The 17,414-nt window shown below is 51.4% G+C and overlaps 2 protein-coding genes across 6 annotated transcripts in view; one reads left to right on the top strand and one right to left on the bottom strand.

Annotated features, from left to right (window-relative positions):
• Nucleotides 1–1,645: 1,645 nt before the first annotated feature.
• SLC35D1 (solute carrier family 35 member D1) lies at nucleotides 1,646–13,883 on the top strand. Of its 3 annotated transcripts, none has more exons than XM_075037334.1 (13): nucleotides 1,646–1,853; nucleotides 2,391–2,424; nucleotides 2,523–2,609; nucleotides 2,891–2,958; nucleotides 3,412–3,483; nucleotides 4,242–4,310; nucleotides 4,622–4,724; nucleotides 5,288–5,380; nucleotides 8,225–8,292; nucleotides 8,655–8,733; nucleotides 9,502–9,584; nucleotides 13,235–13,301; nucleotides 13,744–13,883. In XM_075037334.1, the coding sequence occupies exons 1-13, from the start codon at nucleotides 1,648–1,650 to the stop codon at nucleotides 13,786–13,788; spliced, it is 1,074 nt and encodes a 357-aa protein (XP_074893435.1). In that variant the 5' UTR covers nucleotides 1,646–1,647; the 3' UTR covers nucleotides 13,789–13,883. The 3 variants fall into 3 exon arrangements, with proteins under 3 accessions (XP_074893435.1, XP_074893436.1, XP_074893437.1); XM_075037335.1 differs by having other exon boundaries at nucleotides 10,431–13,301; nucleotides 13,744–13,826; XM_075037336.1 differs by lacking the exons at nucleotides 8,225–8,292; nucleotides 8,655–8,733; nucleotides 9,502–9,584.
• The window catches only part of MIER1 (MIER1 transcriptional regulator), a 43,348-nt gene continuing 39,503 nt past the window's right edge, over nucleotides 13,570–17,414 (bottom strand). For all 3 annotated transcript variants that reach the window (XM_075037332.1, XM_075037330.1, XM_075037331.1), the window contains exon 13: nucleotides 13,570–16,966. In XM_075037332.1, the coding sequence (XP_074893433.1) occupies nucleotides 16,641–16,966 (326 nt within the window). In that variant the 3' untranslated portion in view covers nucleotides 13,570–16,640. The remainder of the gene's footprint in view (nucleotides 16,967–17,414) is intronic.

The following is a 17,414-nucleotide window of genomic DNA, read 5'->3' as shown; positions in this document are numbered from 1 at the left end:
CTGCTTCTCCCGCACCCCTTTGCCGGGAGTGGGGCAGCAGCGGGGACACGAACGAGGCAGGAAAAAGAAAGTTTGGGCAAAGAGTTTGCTTTCCCCCTGCGAGGGGAGAGGGTGAGGGCGAGCGTGCCGGGGCGAGCGGGAGCGCGCCGGGGCGAGCAGCAGCTCGCGCCCACGGGGCCACGACGCCCCGTTTCACGCCTGGGGCCGCAGGGGTTGGCCGTGCCCCGGCAGGTCTGGACGTGGCCGGGAGATAATTGGGGATAAAGCTGGCCAAAAAGGGGCCGTTTCCCCTGCAAACACCGTGGCCAAGGGCAACAAACGTCCCGCCGCTGCCTCGCCTCCTCCCATCGGGTTGACCCTAAAGTGCTGCGGCTGGGGGTTCACCCCAAAACCCCCCTGCACCCACCCTGCGAGACCCCATGCCCACCCTCCGTCTCCTCACCCCCCCCGGCCACCCACTCGCCGCAGCATTTCGGGTCCCCCCTCTCGCAGGGACAGAGACCCCCCACCCGCCGTGTCCCCGCCGTGAGCCCCCCACGCCGGCGCAGCCGCGGCCCCACGGCGGTTGGCGTTGCCGGAGGAAAACCGCCGTGCCGGGGGGGAACCGGCTCCCCGGCTGCGAGCGGGACGCGTGGGTGGTGGGACGCAGATACCAGAGCGGTGACGGCTTTAGGTGTGTTAGTTCTTGTCTTCCAGCAAAATCCTAAACAATGCCGGGTTTTCTGATGTAACCTATAGGGTGGTGTGGTTTTGGTTTTTTTTTTTTCGAGCTGCCTTATTTTGGGTTTTTTCTACTTGGCAGAAGGTGGCTCAGAGGGACCCCCCCCATCCCATCCCTCCGCTCGGAAAAGGGCACACGCTGCAGCGTGTTTGGAGTACGCGTCCCCTTGCCCCTGCAATAACCCCCCATGCCCCACTGCCCCCCCTGTGCCAGACCCCGGTGCAATGCCTTGCCCCCCCCATGCCAGACTGTTATGTGATGCCCCCCCCCCGTGACCCCCCCATACCCAACGCCTGTGCAATACCCCCTGTGCCCCCCCCATACCAGCCCCCTGTGTGATTTCCCCCCTGGTGCAATGCCCCCCCCCCCCCAGATCCCTGTGCACTTCCCCGCCCCCCCATACCACTCTGCAAATTCCTCGCCCCCCCCATACCCAACCCCTGTATGATCCCCCCCGTGCCCCCTCACCCCAGACCCCTGTGCTATGCCCCCCCCTTGCAACGCCCCCCCCAACGCGCCCCCTGTGCAACTCCTCGCTCCCCCACCATATCAGACCCTGGTGTGATTTCCCCCTGCAATGCCCCCCCCAACACGACCCCTGTGCACTTCTTCACTCCCCCCCATACCAGACCCTTGTGTCATCCCCCCCTGCAATGCCCCCCCCCCAACACGACCCCTGCGCACCTCCTCGCTCCCCCCATACCAGACCCTTGTGTCATCCCCCCATGCAATGCCCCCCCCAACACGACCCCTGCGCACCTCCTCGCTCCCCCCCCGCCACCTCCCTCCGCGACCCGTTTGACTCCCCCCCCCCCCCGCAGCGCGATCCTCCCACCCCCCCACTCGCCGCTTCCCGCGCCCGCCCTCCCCCGTTTCCCGCGCCCCGCCCCCGGCCCCGCCCCGGCCCGGCCCCGCCCCCCGCAGCCATGTCGTCGCCGCCGGCGGCGCGCAGACGCCCGGCGGCCGGGGCCGAGGGGGGAGCCCCCGCCGGAGCCCCCGCGCCCGGCGATGCGGAGCCGGGGATGGCGGCGCCGGGCTTCACGCTCTGCCTCAAGCTGCTGGCGGCGGCCTTCTACGGGCTCAGCTCCTTCCTCATCGTCGTCGTCAACAAGAGCGTCCTCACCACCTACGGGTACGGCCTAGCGCCCGGGAACACCCCCCAGCCCCCCGGGAGGGGGGGCTCGCCATCACCCCCCCTCCGGCATGCGGCCCTCCCGTGGGGCGCTGTGCGCCCCTGCACCCCACATCCTCGAGGGCCGGGCACCCCTATGCACGCCCCCCCCCCGTCTTGGGGTCGTTGGCACCCTGTGTTTGCTCCCCCCCCCCCCGCACCCCCCTCCTTTCCCACCCCCGGTATGCACGACCCCCCCCTTGGGGTCTTTGGCACCCTGTGTTTGCACCCCCCTGCTGTGTTTGCACCCCCCTCCTCCTTTCCCACCCCCCCGGGAACGCATTGCGCTGCCCCCCCCCCGCCCCTTCTTTCCCACGGACACCCCCTGCACGGGTGGGCAGTCCCCGTCCTCCCCCCAATATGGCTCTGCAGGTTTGGGGGGGCTGGGAGCCGCTGCTCTCCCCGTGCAGACAGCGCGGGAGGGGGTGTGCGTGGCTGCTGGGACCCCCCCCCCCCGAGATGTGGGTGCCCCCACTGACATCTGCTCTCTACCCGCAGGTTCCCCTCCTCGCTGTGTGTGGGGCTGGGCCAGGTGAGTGGGGTGTCCCCGTGTGTCCCCCCCCACCCCCCGTTCCCCTCTGACCCCCCCCATGTGGGGGCCGTCGAGCTGACCCCCCCACTCTCTTGCAGATGCTGGCCACGGTGGCGGTGCTCTGGGCGGGCAAGGCGCTGCGGGTGCTCAAGTTCCCCGACCTCGACAGACACGTCCCCCGGCGGGTAAGCCCCCCCCCCACACACTCCCCGGGCACCTCTCCTGCACCCTGAGACCGGGCGGTGGTCTCTGCCCCCCCCACCCGCTGAGGGTACCCCCGGCTTTTTGGCCGGCGGTCATTGCCCCGCGGGAACCCGCGGCCACGGGGCGGCTGGCGTGCGTGGACGTTTCCGTCGCGGGGTGGAAATAATTTCATATCTGTTTATAAAACGGGGGGGCTGCCGGGGAGCTCCCTGGTTTTCTCCGGTCGCTCATGCAGCGTGTTATCCCTCTTATAATTTTCTAGACGTTTCCTCTACCTCTTCTGTATTTCGGGAACCAAATCACAGGACTGTTCAGCACCAAGAAACTGAAGTATGGATGGCTTTTCTCTACTGGGGTGGGGGATTATACAGCGGGGTCCTTTGTGGGGGGGCCGGTGTTTGTGGGGAGCTGCTGCTGGGCGCTAAGGCTTTGCGGGGGTGTGGGTGGCCCGAGCGGGAGCTGCTCGGGGCGATACGATTCCTTCTCTGCCCACGCTAAAATAAGCCACGTGCGTGATTCCAAATGCTTTTTCCTAGCCAGCGGGTAGGGAGGGACGCGGGTCCGGCTCTCACCTCGGGGGTCCCCCATCCTGACGAGGTCTGACGTGAGCGATGCCTTTTTCGGGTGCGGGAGGAATGCCGTTTCCCTAAGGAAACCGGCAGGCTCGCCGACGGCTCTGTTCTCCGGAGCCCTTATCCCGGCGCCCGCTCGGGGCGTTGCTCTGTGGGTGGCCCCGGAGCTGCGTTTCGGCTCTTTCACCCTCCCGAACCCTTTCCCTCGCAGCCTGCCGATGTTCACCGTCCTGCGAAGGTTTTCCATCCTGTTTACAATGTTTGCCGAAGGATTCTTACTCAAGTGAGTCTTCCCAGCGCCTTCTCCCCGGGGCTGCCAGTGACAGATACCGGTTAGAGTTACAAAAGTCCGAAGGCGTCGGGACGGCGCGCGGCGTGTCAGTGAGATTTTGTGTGTCGGGGATGCGTGCGGTCAGGGGTTTTGGCTCCGAAGCTGGGTTTTAGGAACGAGGGTGGGCGGAGGAAGCGGATACGTTTTTCCCCGCCGCCGCTCCGCGTGCCTGGAGGGAGCTGGGCGAGACGAGGTGCCACGTGCGGCCGCCAGGCGCGGAGAAGAAGATGGATGCGCTCCGTCTCCGCTTGCGGCAGCCCGGCGCAATTTTGGAAGCAGGGGGGGTTGTGCCTGTCCGCCTAACGGCTCTCCTCCGCCCGGGTGCCTGCAGAGACCCCAAAAATGGCTCACACCATGTGCTGACAGCCCCCTCCCTGGGGCCAGCACCGCGGGGCTGGTCCAAGTCGCCCCGTGCCCAGCTGAGCCCTTTTCTGCCATCGGCAGAGTCGTAGCATTCCATAAACTTGCACCTCATCGATGCCAAGTTTGTGGGTTTTTGTTTTTTTTTAAAATGACGGAGATAATTGCCTAAAAATGTCTTGCTTTTACTCGCTGCTTTTGCACGGGTTGGTTTGCGTGGGGTTTTCTTCCCCTGCCCCGTGTGTGCCGGGAGGGAAGGCTTCTCCCCGCTCTTCTCCAAAGCGCTCACAATACCTCAGTGAAGACTGAACTTTGGGTGACGGCGGTGTCCCTCTGCCTCTCTTTTCCAGGAAGAAGTTTTCTTGGAGTGTTCAGATGACAGTATTTGCTATGATCATCGGTGCATTCGTAGCTGCTAGGTGAGCTCCCGGTTTGCCGTCCCCTCTCCCGCGTCTCCCGAAGGGTCCCTGCGTGGGCCCGCCGGCAGAGCGACGGTGAATCAAGGACCACGCCGTGTCCCAAGAAGAGAGAGTAAACGCTGACTTTTTTTTACCCTCAGACGTGCTCTCTAGTAGGAAAGAATGTTTTACTGACCCAAATCCCAGCCTCTCCTCCCATGATTAACTTTTTCTGACAACTTACTGGCTAAACAGAAGGTGGAAGGAATCTTGCAAGTGGTACGCTCTGCACAGCTTAAAACTTTAACTTGGGGTTTTTTTTCCTTTCCCAGTGCTGACTTGGCATTCGATCTGGAAGGATATATTTTTATCCTTATTAACGATGCCTTAACAGCTGCAAACGGTGCCTATGTGAAACAGAAGCTGGATTCAAAGGTAGGCTGACCTTCGGCTTCGTTCTGGGCATTGCGGCGTCGCGCTTGCTTTGGCAGCAGCTTGCATCTGAGAGGGCAAAGGGGTGAGACTCACACGGCGCTACCCCATCCCTCTTCCAAAATCTCCTGTCCGGAAGGTTTGGCAATACCCCTGTGCCGCTCTCGTGGTGCCAGCGTTGCCAAAGAGCGCTGGCTGGAGCCGTGTCCCCGTGCCGGTTACGACCGTAGTCCCTTGTGACAGCAAAGAAATGGCGTTTTGATTGATGGTGACCGTAAAGCCTGTTGCAAGCTCGTTACCCGAGTCTGGTTTATAGATACAAATACACATACACACGTATATTAACATAAATATTTAAAAAAATACATAATTATAAATACATACATATATACACGCACACACACGTATATATATAAAAAAAAACCCAACCCACCCTCCGACTCTTCTGTCTCTGAGAATCCCATGTGGATTTAGCTCACAAGACCCAGTCTTCAGTAGCAATATGAATAAGGTTTTATGTTCCTGTTTGGAACCAACTTGAACACACAGATGTTTCTTATTTCTAGGAGCTGGGAAAATACGGTCTGCTATATTACAATGCACTGTTTATGATCCTTCCCACCTTGACCATTGCCTACTTCACCGGGGATGCGCAGAAGGTAGGATTCCTGCCCCCAAAAGCAATATCTTTATTGGCACGATACCTTCTGGGCAAAATGGGTTGCTTAGAAGAACGTTTTACTGTTCATTACAACACACTTTTCTGTAACTTAGCCTTCTTACGTAAAATGGGACATACTCAAAATGTGAAACTGCAAAGTAGTTCATTATCCCCAGTTTGCAAATACAAACGCTGCAGCGTCTGAGGGAGGAGGAGGTTGGGGCAAAGGGTGGTAGAGGAACTACCCCAAAACCACGTAAGCAGAAACTAACTGTAAGGCTTACGTTGGACTTTAAATCCACAGGGTTGCTCCATTCAGGCATTTTCGTAATGCTTGAGGAATGGGGAAGTATGAGAGCAATAAGTGAAACTAAATATTATTTAAAACAAAGAAGTTGAGTATTTTTAGAATTAATGAGTTTCTTCAAAATTCTTTCTGTCCTTCCTTCTTGCTGGGGCAGTTTGTATGTTGAATCGCTCTGAGGGCCAGTTTGCCCGTCCTACCCCATCAGGGCGTGATCTGATTTACGTGCAGTTCCGTATATGTGATATTTATATTGTAGTGGGATGATGATGATGATGGTTATTATTGTAGACACTTATGTGCAGCTGTACTCGGCTCTCCTGAGCAAGAATGCTCGCTTTTCACGCCTGCGTGAATGGCATCCCCCTCCACGGGCAGGGAAGGCAAATGTCGAAGGCTGGTGGTGTTGCCCCCCCGGACCCCCGTGGGTGACAGCCGTGGGTGCTGGTGGCCCCAGCAGACGCCCCTGTTGTCCCCTGTGCCCCCCCCAGCTGCGCCCAGCCAGGGAGAGCCTGGTGGGTTTTGTGTTTTTTTTTTTTTTTTCTCTCATTAGGAGCTTAATGCCCTGATGACGAACCCTGGTAAGCAGTCGCTAAGATAATGAGCTGCGATTAGCGAGGAGAAGTGGTTGCACGGGGTGAAGGTAGTCCAGACCCTGCCCTTCATAAAGGGCGACTCAGTGGGATATATTTGGGGATAAAGCGCTCATTTATAAGCAGGAGCTGGCAGACGGGGAGCAAAATGTTGCTCTGTGCTGCACTGTGCAGCCTCTGTTCAGCCTGTGGAGAAATCGCCTTTTTTTTTTTTCCTTTTTCTTTTTTCCCTGAATAAACTTCTTTTTCCTCGGCCGAGCTCCTGGCAGCCGGAGGCAGACAAAGATGCGCTCTGTTGGGGCTGCTGCCAGGAAACTCCACGTTTGCAGCCTGATGAAAAACCCTCTTGTGGAGGGCGTGCAGCCGAACGTGTCTCGCGTGGGGACGGCTGCCGGGGCAGGGGACGGAGGGCTGCGTCGTGGGGGGCAAAGCCCTGCAAATCATTCCCGGGGGGGTAAAGGGGATGGGTCGCCTGCAGTAGGGCTGGATTTCGTGTCCTGTTAGTTGGAACGCACTGTCCCAGCTGCCTGGCAGGATCCCCGTGGGCTCGGCAGCCCTTCCCTCCCCTGTGCCAGTCCCTGCCCCGCTGGGAGGGGAGGTGGGGGGCACCAGCCTTTCCCCTGAGGTGGGGGGCACCAGCCATTACCCGGTTCTACCTTCGCTTCTTCACCGCGTCACCGACCGGCTGAGGTTGGCAGGGATCTCTGGAGCTCACCTGGCCCAGCCCCCTGGAGCGGGGGGCCCAGGACCGTGTCCGGATGGGTTCCGAGTTATCTCCAAGGATGGAGACTCCACCACCTCCCTGGTGGTACTCGGTCACCCTCACAGTGAGAACGTGTCTCCTGATGTCCAGAGGGACCCTCCTGCATGTCAGTGTGTGCCTGTGGCCTCTGGTCCTGGCACTGGGCACCGCTGGAAGAGCCTGGGTCCGTCCTCTCGGCACCCTCCCCGCAGGTGTTTATCCACATGGATGAGATCCCCCTGAGCCTGCTCTGCTCCGGGCTGAGCAGTCCCAGCTCTCCCAGCCTCTCCTCGTGGGAGAGATGCTCCCGTCCCTTCATTTTGGTGGCCTTTTGCTGGACTCTCCAGTATGTCCATGTCTCTCTTGCCCTGGGGAGCCCAGCACCGGTGCTGAGCACAGAGGAAGGATCGCTTCCCTCGATGCTTTGTCCGATGCAGCCCAGGACACCGTTCCCCTCCTTTGCAGCAAGGTGACATTCCCGGCTCATGGTCAACCTGGTGTCCACCAGGACCCCGGGGCTGTTCTGCAGAGCTGCTTCCCACCCAGCTGGCCCCAGCAGGTCCCAGTACAGGGGCTTGTTCTTCCCCAGGGGCAGGACATCGCGCTTCTTGTCAAGCTGCGTGGGATTCCTTCTGATCCCGCGTCCCCATCCTGGCCGGCAGCAACACCCCCTGGCTTCCCCCCCTCTCCCCACAAACCATCCCCGGCTGCTGGAGCTTTGTCCGCGGAGTCATCCCCAGACCCGCAGCTGGCAGAAACGTACTCAGGTGCATGGAGTGTAACTTTAAAACAAACAAACAAAAAAGCCCTACCGTGAGATCCAGGCTTCCTTTAGCCATCTCTACAAGTTAAATCCCCCCGGGACGTGCTGCCCAAGCGTTGCAGTTTGCAGTGGAGGAATTGCAAGGAGGGCAATTCTGGACAACAACCAGCCGGGAAGTGCCTTTCCTGGTTCCTCCTGCTTGTGGGACTGTTACTCACCGCTGTTTCCAGGAGGGGTGTGCTGGGTGCTGCCGTGGGCTGGAGGTGATGCTGGTGCGGACAGCCAGCCTTCCCGCAGCCCCAGGATGTCACGCCGGGCTGTTCTGTTTTGTTTTTTCCTGCTGTGACGTGAAAGCCAACGTCAGGGGTTTGTTTCTTGTCTTGCTGTGAGTTATTGTGTTTCTTCCTCCTCCTCTAAGGGTCGGGGTGTGTTTCTTGCAGGCAATGGAGTACCAGGGCTGGGCAGACACGCTCTTCGTCGTGCAGTTTACGCTGTCGTGTGTAATGGGGTAAGGACGTACGCCGCTGCGGTGGGTGCTGCCTGCCTCCGGGCTGGGGGGCAGCCGTCACTGGCGATGGGGTGGGGGTGTTCTAGAAGGAGCATATTTTGGTGGTCCGAGCTCTTCTGGGTTAAAAAAAAATTATATATATATATATATAAAAAAATAAAAATAAATCTTTGGTCCTGATAGGGACACTATTTCTGAGAGCTAGGGCAGGTGGAAATAATTTCCTATCCTGCTTCAGTGCAGGTTTAGCCAAAAAAGCGGTGGTATAAATACCGCTCTGGAAAAGAGGGGAAGAGATGCAGAGATGAATGGCAATGCCCAAAGCGTGTCCTGGAGCTTGATGTCAGCTCTTCCTTCTGCAGGTTTATTTTGATGTACTCCACGGTTCTTTGCACTCAGTATAATTCTGCTCTTACAACTACAATAGTTGGCTGCATTAAGGTAAGGGTCTTTGCTCCCAGGGCTGCCATCGGGCGAGCGTTGCCGCAGTCGCTGCGTGGGGCTCGTATTAAATAATGGATTTAGCCATTGGCGTGGGCACCTCCCCGCTGCCTTCCCGGGACACGGAGCGGGGTGCTGCCTGCCTGCAGGAGTTATTCCAGCAAAAGCCACCAACAGCACCGTGCATCCCCTGGCTCTGCCCGCATAGGCAGCGGTGTCTGCATCGGCACGGAAAGGGCAGGACAGAGGCTCTGGGGGCTTTTGCTGTGCGCTGCTTGGAGGGGAGAAAGCTCCAATGGGATTATTTTTTTAATTTTTTTTTTTCTGCTGTCTGGAGTAGAGGGATACTCTGTGCATGTTTGCACGGCAAGCAGCCATGCGTGGCACGGACTGCGGTTAGCGCGTTTAGCTTCCCCAGGGCTAAGGACGGGCAAAGCACCCAGAAACAGCCACGATCCTCCGGGTCACCTCGGCCCAACGAGCCAGTTTCAAAAATACGACGGGTGCTCCTGGACGATTTTCCGGCTTCAGTGCTGGTCTCGCGATGAGGGAGAGCATCGCAGCGCGGCGGCTGTGCTGCCCCACAGCATTTCTCAGCAGCTCTAAAACCAACCGCTTTGAATCCAGTATTATCGCCGCTTGCCTGTTTCACACTGTCTGCATCTGGGATTTCCCCATTTCCATGTTGCTTTAATGCATAGAGCATACGCTTGTCTCGGGCTATGCGGAAACTTACGCTCTTGTTGCTAAAATCTTTTTCCTTTGCAGAATATTTTAATAACCTATATTGGGATGTTTTTTGGAGGAGACTATATTTTTACATGGACGAACTTCATTGGTTTAAATATCAGGTGAGAGCGACGGGCCTTTGCAGTTTTTATTTAAGATTTGCAAGTGAAAATTGCTGTGGAACTGAAATGGTTCGACTGGCTTAATGCTGCTTTAAAAAAAACAAAACAAACCAAAAAAAGCCCCCATGGACTTGGTATTCGTGCCGTAGCAGAGGAACCGGTGCGGCGCTGACCCACGTCTCGCAGCCGGCGGCACCGCTCGGTCCCTGCTTACAGCTGGGCTGTGGGGAGCTCCCAAACAGACTCGGGTTGTTTTAAAGCCAGGAGAACGTGCGAGCATATTTTAGCAGCAAACTTAAGTTGTTCTCAGAGTTGCGTATCTGAATCATATAATTAAGGTAGCAAAAGTAGTATTTATTTTTTTGGTTTATTTCACCTGGTACTTTAGCACAGCTTTTGGAAAAGTCTCCTTTCTGGTCTGGGGTCTATTTCTGTATCGTGAAAAGTCTCCCTGTTCTCCCCGTGTCCTTCAGCAGGATCCCTTCAGTGATGGAGCGGGTCCAGCGCTTGGCTAGGGACTCGGGCTAGCAAGCATTTGGGTACAAATTAAACAAAATACCTGATCTTAGGAGGAAGTTTTCTTGCAAATTGATGCTTGCAGCGGATCCTTGACCATTGGCGTACCCACGGTTTTGACTTTTTTCTTCGGTAACCGGTGTTTGTGGCTGCCTGGGGCAGGTCTATATAACTAATAAATGTGCTGGTGTAAAAGGCAGCATCTCCTCCGTGCTGCTGGTGGCAGGTTTGCGTTGTGCAGTGCAGGAGAGCGCCAGCCATCGAACGTGCTGTCGTTTCTGTGGCTCTGAGCTGGGATCTCTCATTCTCGTACCCAACCCTGTTTTGCAGTATTGCTGGAAGCCTGGTGTATTCGTACATCACTTTTACGGAGGAGCAAATGAGCAAGCAGTCTGAAGCTGGCATCAAGATGGATATTAAAGGAAAAAGCTCTGTGTGACCAGGGAGAAGCTTTTTTTGGAAGCAACCTGTTTCTGTTCAGCTGATTACGGGCAGAATGCGGGAAGGAATCCGGGGTGTCTGCCATGGAGTAATGGTGATGCTCTTAATTTGCACAACCTAGATTGCTGCCTTTACAAATTATTGGGAAGATGACTGCACGGTGAAGAATACATCTAATTAAGTCTGATCATGAGGAATTAATGGGTTTCTAATCACGCTGAGATTTGGCAGTAGAGATTGGCACAGGCAGCGTACACGTTGGAATCGTGGAGGACTGTGCCAGCTCGGAGGGCTGTACCCGAGCATCCTTGGCTGCGTCTGGGATGGGTGCTGGGGCTGGCTCTGCACCGTGCCTCCCCCAGCCCGGTCCCTCCGGCGAGACCGTGGTACCCGGCACGGATCCGGCCCCAAGGGGCAGGCGAACCCCTCCTCTCCCCAAGGGAGAGGAGCTGCGGCGTCGCAGCCCATGCGAGGCGAGCGCTGGTATTCCCCCAGCAAAGCTGCTTCTGCAGGATGCTCCTGGTCTGGGCCAAAACCTCTGTTGAATGCTCAGTGCTCTCTGAACTCACGCTTTTTAATTGGTTTTGGGGTGGTTGTTTGTTTTTTTTTTTTTTTTTTTTTGTTCTGTTTGTTTGTTAACCCACTTTTAAAGCTGGGTTTACCTGCCTTGGTTTCTAAGAGCCCTGCAAACATTCATCCCTCTCCTTCCCACCCAAGGTTGCTTTTACGAGGCTCAGGGACGTTCCCAACGTGAAGGTTTTACCTGCCACCGGTGAGCTCGGCAGGGCCAGCAGCATCCTTCAAACCACCCCAGGGTCAGAAACCTTTGGATCTGGAAAAGCTGCTGGCCATGCCAGGGCTGGCCCTGGTGCAGGGACCCTCGCAGGGCACTTTGGATCCAACGGGGAGTAGCTGCAGGGTGTGCAGGAGAGCTGACGTTGTCCCACCGGGCACGCAGAGCCTCCTCTCTCAATCCAGAAAAATCCGCTGCAAAGGCTGCGGCTCCTGCCCCTGCAACCCCCTTCCCACCGTGCACGTGTCTGGGAGAGGCACAGGGACTTCAGTCATGGTGTTTTGGCAAGTCGATGGGAAACTCGGGGGGGCTGGTGGCTCTGCGGGTGCCTCCTGCTTGTCCCTGCGAGCACGCGTGGCGTGTGCCCACGCTGCAGCACCAGCACTTTGGCTCTGGCCAAGCCCTGTCCCGCAGTTTGGTTTTTGATGTAGTAATCCTTTGGTTTGTGACCCGTTAAAAGAATGGGGTTTTTAATATGTCAGGCAGTGTTAACTGATTATTTTTTTTTTAAAGGTTGTCTTAACACAGCACTTCTTTCTAGGTCTTTTTTGGATTGTCTTTTGGTTTAAAAAGAATTGTTTATAATCTTGGTTAAAAAAAATTTTGGTAAAACTGTATGAGGTTTTCTTGTATACATTCCTTTGGTAACCAGGAAAATAGCTTCTATAGACAATGATGTAATTTGTTTCTGGAAGATAGTTGCTGAAAATGTAACTGCTGTTTGGCGAAGCTGCGTTTATTGGAGTGCTTAGCATTGAAGTTTTTATATGTGACCGAGAATTTCTCTGAACAGTGCTGGTAAAGATGCAGAGCGAGTCTGCCAGCCCCTGCGCTACTGCCTGCTCCAAAATGCCATCCCTGGAGTCGTTCTGGCCAGGTGTGCCGGAGCTGATGTTTCTGTACCGGAGCTGGGGTCTTCCCTTCTCTCCCTTTTTGGGGTCAGTGGGATGTGGAATGTGCGTAGGGAGGGATTAGTGTGGTGACTGTATTTGTAAGGCGTGTGGCAGCACAGAGGGCTGAGTTGGTGCGTCCCCGAGCAAGGAGCAGCCCTTCAGTGGGGCTTCCCCCTTGCGGAATTGGAGAAGGAAAAAAAAAAAAAATTCCCCAGTCATTCTTATTGCTTCCTCCATTTCAGTAAGACCTCAGATTTGCAGTTGGCTGCAGAGCTCTTCTTTTTATAAGGAAAGATGATAAATGCTTCCTGCTATGCAGAAGACCCAGAGCTACTCACACATCAGCTCCAGGTGGGGTTACTGGTCCCTGCACTGGTTCCCAGCAGCGGGGTGGTGCTGGGGCTGGCATACCCCTGTCCTGGTGCCCTGGTCCCTGCAGCCCCTTCCAGCGCGTGATTTCACGGGTGCTGTACTGCGCCAAACCCCTGTCCTTCAGCCAGGCCTGTGCATTCCTCTTGCTTGCTGCAACGGAAATATTTGCCAATCACTTTTTGCCACGTTTGCTTGTAACTTCGCTGTGCTGAGGCGTTTGCAGTCGGGATGTCAATTCTGTCGAAGGTTTTGATTTTTATTTTTTGAATCTACTGGTTAGATTTCTTGTCCAAACGGTAAAATGTTTTTAAAGCTTATTTTGTTTGTAACTGGGCACACTTCAGTGCCAGGGTCTGAATGGTATTGTATACACTGGGAAAGCTAACAGAGTTCCTACGACAGTATTTTCTATGCTATTAATAGACTAAAAGTTTTTCTATATAGAATCTATTTACAAAATGACTGGTTTAGTGATTAAAAGAGTGACCTTTTTATTTGAATGTATGGCAGGCTTTATATGTCAGTCAGTGGATGATAGCAAAAAGAATTTTATGATGTGCCTATGTATTTTTGTACTGGCTTCAAATAAACCGATGACCTTCCCTCCTACCCTGCCTGCTCTTGCCTTCTGCCAGGAGCTGGCCCTTGCTTCCCTGCAAGAAAAGGCTGGAGACGACGAAGGTGCTGAGATTGTGTCCTCTGGTATGTGTGGAGGAAGGGGGTGGTGGTGGTGAAGGAGGTCTTTTGGGTTTTTAGCTTTAAATATTTGAGGATGGGAAGAGGAAAATTAATGGGGAAAAAAACCCCAAAGTAACCAAACAAACCTAGGGCCTTGCTAAAATCAGTCCCTTTTCCTGCTAGCCAGAGCTGATGTGTTTTATGGGGATGGGGTCTTCACATCCTCTGTAAGTGGAAATACTCTACCCCCTGTTTTGAGAAAAATAAACTCAGGAATTTTTTATGCAGACAGTATGTTTAAAAAAATACTTTAATAAGCTTTTTGAGTTGCAGACAGGGAGCAGGGATAAGAGAAGGGACTTCTTATTAACAGTGCAAATTTACTATGTGTGGAAAAATGTATAAAACTAATTTGTAAATTTTGTGTATGGGTGGTTGTTTTTTAATATCATGTTTAACCCTTTAGAAAGCCCAACAACCATTTATTCTGTTGAACTGGATTCCCCGTTGAGGCTGCGGTCTTAAAGCACTTCATGAATCCAGGCCACCCACTCCAGCTGAACCCATCATGCTAGTGCTTGAAGAAGAGTCACATGCAAGTTGTGATCTTTCTTTTCAACACAGTTTGGAAACATGTTCAGACCCTTCTGCGCTCCAAACTGTAAGGAAGGCTTTTTAAATGAAATCAAAGTTACAATATTTCTAGAATTTTAAATAGCTTTAGTAGTGCAATGACTTATCAAGTTAGAGTGGCTGCATTTTGAAGAACACGAACAAAGTACTGTATAAAACACCAGCATAAACAAAATGTAAATTATAATTAAATATTCTTAAAGTCTAGCTGAGCATTATATATTTGTTGATTATGGAATGTCAGGTCTCCTCTATGTATCACCAAAAAAAGGTAAGATAAAAAATAAAGCAACATTCCTGAAAATATACACAGTGCTGTATTTCACACACAAGCCTGAGACAATTTACTTACAAACTTTCCTATAAATTTTTGGAAGTATTATTTCCAACTTGCAAACAAAAATGCATAAAAATAAAATTGAAAATAGGACTCTAGTTACAAAGACTCTTAGAAGCACTGCACTACCCTCAGTCTGAAACCGTCTCAAGACCATCTTTCTTTGATATAAGGCTGTGATACTTTGGGTTTCCGTTAATAAACCAGATTGTGAAGTTAACAGCAACCTCTTACTAAAGCAATCACTTAATTAATTGATTAATGCAGGCCATATGTTAACAAACCTTACTCATGTGCCTCTCCATGTAAATTGCTGTCTAATTCTAGGCCGATGTCAACTTCTGCACATCAGCTGCACCAGTTAGAAGGGATCATTCACAACATTTCTGGGAACAGCAGGTTAATACACTCCAGTAACTCATCATGGCGATGGAGCCAGGCTGGATCCAGAGGATTTGGCTCATTAATGACCATAAAGTCCAAGTACATGTAGTTGAACAAGAAAACAAAACAAACAAAACCCTTAGCAGTTGGGTTTCTTAGGTTGATAACATTAGTTTCAAACCATAGGACTGTACATTGAAAACTGGAATCATAAAGACTTGTGAACTTTAAGTAAAAATAACCAATAATTAAAAATTAACAACACACCTGTAAGCCACAGGAAGAGGACACAAGATAGGAAATTATACAAATAATGAATAATTTTTTCTGTTTTCAATACAGTAGACATATAGCTGTGGCTTGAAAAAAAAAAACAAACAAAACCAAAACAACAAACCAGAACAAAACACCGGTATTAAAAAACTTTCTATTTCATGGATGTAAACCCTACTTCAACAACTTTCAAATTACGCTAGTGGGACGGTGAGCATCACCCCCTCCACACGCTTTTATAATGAATTTTCATTTCTCATACTTTAACTATTTTAAGATTATCCATACCTACTCTCACTTCTCACATGTGAATCTCTATATACTGAATGTATATAATGTGTATACGCTGTACCAAGTATGTGTATGTGATGTTTCTGCTCCCACTGAAATACCCATCCGTGTAAGGTCCACTAGTCTTCAGAAATTCAAGATCAGGCACCAGGTTAGCAGCTGCACGTCCACTTCTAACCTAACCTGTACAGCCAGAATCACTTGACCCATTTCCTACCCTTCCTATGCTCAGTGAAATGTAGAAGATGACAGATGATAGACTGAAAATAAATCAATGGATAATCTAACACCTGGTCTTGGCGAACAAGGTTTAGTAAACTGAAGCATTTGGCTGACATGAAATTTATCTGAGCTCAAAATAAAATGAGAAAATGTGTAATGAAAGCAAGAAAATTTGTGCAATGCAAGCATCATGCTTAAATTTTTAGCATCACTATTTGCCATAAAACAGAAGAAAGAAAAATCATGTTTTCAAAATCAAATTACTTCTAACCATTCTTGATGTTAATTGTTTACTGTTTTCTGAAAAGAAAATAACATGTTGGTGACTAATAAGCATTTTTTAAGTCAATGGGTTTGGTTTGGGGTTTTTTTGTTGGCTTTTTTTTTTTTAGAAAAGACTTCAGCAAAATAAAATGAAGCTGACATTAGACTTAGGATATCAATTCTCTCATAAAAGTTTACCAACTGTACAAGTTAAGAAAATTATACAAGCTTTTGTTTTAAGAAAGGACAGTTCAGTCAAGACATAGGTACTGTAAAAATCTTTCAAAGGCTACAAAGAAATCTGGAAAAATACAGAATGTATTTCTTTCGCCCAGATAAAGAATATGGAAAGACATCATTGATGTCAACAATTTTACATATACAAACCTGACCTGGTTTATTTATTTACCTTTTAAAACTTCTATATATAAAAATAGTTGTGCTCATAACTTTCAGGATTCATAAGGGTTCCTTAACAATGGGATGACACTTTCTTCTTGCTAGCATGAGTGGAAGTCTCTGTGCCTACTCTGATGCGTGTCTTGGCATTCTGTATTTCATTTTAACTTCCTGCAACATTTGAACCAGCCCCCTGCTTCAAATAGGATGCTTTGTTCACATGTAAAATGCTTAAATGGTGTATTACACACAGAAGTTTCTTTAACTTGTTAGGCTGGGAGCATTTTTGCAGAAACTCACTGATTTGTTTCTCAAATACTTTTCAGAGCCTTAGAGTTCTCAGCACTACAGTTGCCAGCTCTGAGAAACAGAATATTCTCCTACTACTTTTCAGCGCTGAAAAAAACCAAATAATCAGATCTTAAGAGCCAACTAGAACGTATTAGAAAAAAATCTCAGCAGATTGTTTTACGGAACTGGATTTTGTAAGGTAACCCATCAACCCTGAAAATTTTAGACACCCAAAATTTACTCCATGGAATAAAATCAGCTCCTAGTATTCAGTCATCCAAAGTTTCTAGTTCTTCAAGCTTCCCATGCGAGTTTGCTTCTTGGAAGAACTCTGAAGAACCTGGACTCTCTTTTCCGTTGCTGTTAATTCTTCTTCTTTTTAGAGGTCTTTCATTTTTTTCTTCAAAATCATTTTCGTTTCTTGAAGCTGAATGAGCAAGTTTTGGGTCAATGGAAAGGTTTTCAGTTTCATACCCATTTGTATCCAGATCCGTGTGAGGTGTTTTCTTGCCGCTGGTAGGTCCATTTACATGCAATCCTTCAATTTTTGCTTCATCTTTATTTGGTATCTCACCTGGCCCATTAGCAGACACCCCTGTGTTACAGAAACATACCATAAGGAAGAGAATAGAAGCATAAGCAGGAACAGAACAATCTGTCAATAAAGCAGAAGTCTAACTAGTCCTGTTGAACTAAAAAGCCAATATTGTTCTCTGTATCCTCACTGTACGATGAACGAGTGATTTATTTGCATACAAATGACAGACTTATGACAGAGTTTATGGAAGCCCTTACAAACAACAGCAGCCAAGAAAACGTCCTGGAATTGCGTGTACAAGCTGCAGGTGGACTGTCCTCACCAGGGCAGCTTCTGTAGCTTCCACTCTATTTTCACAGTCTGATTCAGCCCCCAAGCTCCTCCCTCCTCTTGCTACTGCTTTCACTTCAGCTCCTTCGGAATGGCTGTCCCTTGCTTTTGAGTTTTTTCTCCTTCATGAGTCATTGTGCCCTGGCTCTTCTCCCATTCCTAATTGCCCTTCAGT

Source organism: Buteo buteo, chromosome 10, assembly GCF_964188355.1.
Source record: "Buteo buteo chromosome 10, bButBut1.hap1.1, whole genome shotgun sequence".
NCBI lineage: Eukaryota > Metazoa > Chordata > Aves > Accipitriformes > Accipitridae > Buteo > Buteo buteo.
The sequence above is the reverse complement of the archived record's forward strand: the minus strand, read 5'-3'. Positions and strand labels throughout refer to the sequence as shown.

What these genes read in the sequence shown, in the direction of transcription:
- SLC35D1 (XM_075037334.1), top strand. Translation starts at nt 1,648, where the DNA reads ATGTCGTCGCCGCCGGCGGCGCGCAGACGCCCGGCGGCCGGGGCCGAG. An exon ending in TGTGTGTGGGGCTGGGCCAG is followed by an intron (nt 2,425 to 2,522) that starts GTGAGTGGGGTG and finishes ACTCTCTTGCAG; the next exon opens with ATGCTGGCCACGGTGGCGGT. An exon ending in TTCATTGGTTTAAATATCAG is followed by an intron (nt 9,585 to 13,234) that starts GTGAGAGCGACG and finishes GCCTTCTGCCAG; the next exon opens with GAGCTGGCCCTTGCTTCCCT.